This window comes from Plectropomus leopardus, unplaced genomic scaffold (assembly GCF_008729295.1).
Source record: "Plectropomus leopardus isolate mb unplaced genomic scaffold, YSFRI_Pleo_2.0 unplaced_scaffold12333, whole genome shotgun sequence".
Lineage (NCBI taxonomy): Eukaryota > Metazoa > Chordata > Actinopteri > Perciformes > Serranidae > Plectropomus > Plectropomus leopardus.
Genome location: NW_024613097.1, coordinates 92 through 4,555, shown reverse-complemented (window position 1 = coordinate 4,555; position 4,464 = coordinate 92). Strand labels below are relative to the sequence as shown.

Genomic DNA, 4,464 nt, shown 5'->3' with positions numbered 1-4,464 from the left:
GTTGTGATTATTTTTTTGTTACATGTCTTTAAGTCTGATACTGTTTTAAAATATATATATATGATTTATGAATGTAAAATTTATTTAGAATAATGAGCACATTAATTATGAACTGAAAATTATTTTAGAAATTTGGATTTTTGAATAATGGTAATATATTGGCTTCTTTGAGTGAAATGTTCTTGCCAAAATGTCTTTGGAGAATTAACTGAAACGCAGTCCAGAAGATCGTCACATGTTCACATTAAAAAAATAGGTATTCTGGTGTTTTTACATACAGAATGGAAGCAGTGATGTAAGGCCAGCTCTGATAATGAGTGTTAATTAATTCAGACCAGCTTCCATCGCTGTAATGAGCTAATGACTTGTCGGGTTCTGGATACATTTAGGGAAAGTTGTGTGGAGATTCAAGGGCATGCTCGAGTGTGACAGTATGCAGATCAGCGTGTATGTAGCAGAGAGCCTGCTGAGACAAACAAGGTGCCTAAACGCTCTGTCTGAGGGTCGGAGGTCACTGATTAGGAGAAGGCGACTGTCTGCGTGGCTCCTCAAGCCAGACTGTGTCCTTCTGATCTCTCCTCACCTAAACCTCGCCCCCCTCACACCACGTCCTCCCTTTGTCTCACTCGCTGTCTCTCGTCCTCCCTCTGTCACACACACACTCGCTCTACTTTTGTCTCATTAATATTATTGCCATCTGCTCCATATGTAACAGGCCAATTAGAGAGATGCACTTTGACCCTACCTGTCCACATTTAATTTGAAAGTCTACAGCCATCCTCTGCACACTCTTCCTCCCTCACACACACACACGTATAACCGCAGCGTGCTTATAGGCTATCCAGACTTTGACCTTTCATTGTTGTCTCCCTGCAGGGCCTGAGCTGATTTGTCAGCCTTGTGTAGGTTTGGTTTTCACCCCCCGAGTGTCCTCTGGATATCAGCTGACCATGGTGGTCTGAGCAGGGGAAAGCCTGGCACGGTGTTTATTCACTCTGACACGGCAAGGCTTGACCAAGAGAGGAGCAGGAGAGGAGACGGACCGGCGCAAAGAGAAAAAGCATATTTAAACACAAAATGTCTCAAAACAGAGAACTGGTGGTTTTCTACATAAACTATAAACTCTCCCAGAGAAACTATCCTCTCAACCACATGGGACTCATAGAGCCTACAAACAGGACTGACGGGGGGGAGGAAGGGTTGGGCGAGGAGCAGCGGGTAGCGACGCACCCCAATGGGACTTTTAACGGTATGAGTCCCGGGACCCCGCCGGCATCCCCGCTGCGGCAGCAACAGTTGCCGTCGACGACGAGCCTGGACGCGGTGAAAGAGGCGCTCCGGGACTCGGCCAACGAGTTCGAGCTGCGGTACGCCCGCGCCTTCAGCGATCTGCACCACCAGCTGCACATCACGCCGGCCACGGCCTACCAGAGCTTCGAGAACGTGATGGATGAGGTGTTCCGGGACGGAGTCAACTGGGGGCGCATCGTGGGGCTTTTCGCTTTTGGCGGGGCGCTGTGCGTGGAGTGCGTGGAGAAAGAGATGAGTCCGCTGGTGGGCAGGATCATAGAGTGGATGACGGTGTACCTGGACAACCACATTCAGCCCTGGATCCAGAGCCAAGGAGGATGGGTGAGTCTCTCACACACCAAAACATACACAGAGAAAAGTGTGTTCAGGTGCTCGTGGTGTGATGTTGTGTGCTTGTGCTGTAAAGCCTCTTTCACACTCTTCAATATTATGAGGTGTGTGTCCCCTTTGTATCATTCTGTGTCCCCTCTCCAAATTCTGAGGTTTTTGCAGTTCCATAAAGGCAGCATAGGCAGAGCTTTCAGTGAGTTCTTTGAGGATTCCTATGGTCATGAAATTCCTGGAAAAGTTATAAAATAAAGAAAAAATGTTTCCCAGGCCTGGAAATGGTTTGGAATTAACAGATTAACAGATTGTTTTGGAAAAGTTGAGAATAGACATTGTTTTGGCTACTGTTTAAAATATGATGATAAAAATCCTAAGACATGCCTATCATTACATGTTGTTTGTGGTTGTTATCTACACACTGAGATTTTAAGATTATTCCCGGTGATTCAATCAAATATTCATATTTGAAGTAAAAATGTGTGGGAACTCAATTTTGTTTTCTCTCAGCAGCAGTTTGTGACTCCAGGGGTGGATAATTGATCTGTTGATTTGTTCAGAGCTGATCAGATCATATTGATGAATGAGAGGAGCAGCTGCTGTGAGTGAATACAAACTTTTTGACTTGACAGAATAAACGGCTGTCTTTCACGTTCAGTTGTGCCTGAGCCTCTACTGCTCCGTCTGTGCCCAGAGTACACTCTGCACTCTTCGAGTGTGGTGCAGTGCATAACCCAAGGGTATATATATTTTCAACAGAGCACCTAATAAATTATCTAGCTGCAAGAATAGAAAATCCATTTGTGGTTTCAGATGTTTTAGTCATTGTGAGCTGCCATAAATAAATGACTGTGTGGGGAAACCCTGAATTATATGGCTAAGGTAAGCTGAGGTCGCCTAAATGGAAAACGTCTATGTTGACACTTTTTCTCCACATCACTGGCAGCAACACAGGAGAAAAGCGGTCACCTGGAAAACAAGTAAGGTCCTTATTTTTCGAACTAGTTCTGGAAAGCGCGCATGGATGGTCATTGCTTTTGTTGATATGATAGCAGTTTTGTTGTGTGTGCCGTTTCATGTGTGACTCTGTTTGTATCCACCTGGCTTGACCTCCAGCGACACTCTGTTATTGGTGATGAGTTGTCTCTCGCTGGAGAGAGAAAATCCAGAGCACTGTTTTTATTCTACATGTTTAGACTTATCTTACACAGATGGGGCCAGATAAGCCAGCTCGCTAACATTTCAACTGTATCAGCCTCCGTGCGATTGTGACATGGCAGAGGGGTGGGGTCGACTCTGCGGCCAGCGGGGGAATAAAGACTTCAGATTAGATAGAACAGAGAGGACCAAGATAACAGGCAGCACTCTCAAGGTATAAAAAAACCCATCTGTGCTTTAAACGTTAAAAACAGAATGTTTGTGTGGTCAGCAGCTGGTTCAGCTGTTCTCTAATTGATCAGCAGCACGGGGCTCAATGAGCTGAATCGAAGTGGGAGCTTAACAGGCTACATCAGGGCTTTGTAGCTCTCTGCAGCCCGGCCGCCTGGGGATCGAAGTTCTCTCATCACAGGGTGGGATGAAGTCCAGGGCTTTTACAGATAGCCCTTTGTTTTACTCCGGTCAGTTGATTGGCTCTGTGCTTTGTGCTTTTTTTTTCTTTCTTCTTCCACTATCTGTCCATTTTTCCTCCCCTGCCCTGTCCTGTCCTCTCTTCTCTTATGTTCTTCACCAAGCCAGCTGCATGCACATGAAAGCGTGTTTTTTGTGGAAAGCGATGCTGTCCTGGTACTGAGAGTCCCTGTGTTTGTGTGCGTGTGCATGTGTGTGCACATGCGCTCATGAACATCTCCAGGACAGTTAAGGTCAGCTCTTTTCCTTTGTGCCGGCCATTTGATGGTATGAAGGAGAGTGGGCTGAGGGGAGGGGTTGTTTATATCCACTGCAGCGCTGTATAAGTCCAGGTCGGAGGTCGATCCTATGGAAACTGACATCTAGGTGGCTGAGCAGCGTACCTGGAAGAAAATCTCTTTCGGCAGACAGTGACTTTGCTGTTGTTTGTTCAGCAGAGGTAGAATTTATTTATTTAAATGTTGGAAAGGAGAAAACAGAGGAGAGAGGGATAGTCAGGATGAGGTTATGGAAACAGTTTGACAGGATATGATTTATGATAGTAAAGGCGAAAGCTTTGCAACGTATGGATGTTAGCTGTTCCTTTGTTGAAGGGATGCTGTAGCATCTTTCTCAGCAGCTCACAGAGGTCTGTTCTCATAAATACACGAACACTTCACTTCTCTTGTCCATGTTTTTAGCCGCACCAGCAGTGGATCAGCTCCGTTTCAGTGCACCAGTGCACCGCTTAACACTTAATGGCTAGAGCTTGCAAAGTTTTTTGAATGAAGTTTAATCTGTCAGCCAGCGGCAGCAACCACGCACCTGACAGCTAACAAAACAAACCACAATAGACACGATTACATGGAGCCTACTAAAAAAGCTGATAAATAGATGATAAATATCCAGTTAAGCGTTAGTTTGACTTCAGACTTCAGGGGAAAAGAGTCTCGGGCTGCGTGTCTCTCATGGTCAGTACAAGAGTTGGTAGCCCTGTCAAGTTATTAGATTAATCGTTTTTACCCACGTCACACAGCTGCTCCGTTTATATGCGCTGACGCATGTAAATGGAGCGATGTACAGAAATCTAGTAGATTATGTGGGCCAAAACACTTAATATTTAATATTCTTGTGTTCGACTGGCCCCACCCCACTCCCCGTCTTTGGATTTTATTCGTCTTTATCAACATTTTGTTACAAAAAGTCCTTAAAGCTCCCCCA

General features: G+C 45.4%; 1 protein-coding gene across 1 annotated transcript; it reads left to right on the top strand.

Moving 5' to 3' along the window:
- Positions 1–721: 721 nt before the first annotated feature.
- Positions 722–1,632, top strand: LOC121963738 (bcl-2-like protein 1; the record flags this gene model as incomplete). Its single annotated transcript, XM_042513993.1, has 1 exon — positions 722–1,632. A coding segment is annotated over exon 1 (555 nt), but the record flags the coding sequence as incomplete, so codon positions are not given.
- Between the last annotated feature and the right edge of the window lie 2,832 nt (positions 1,633–4,464).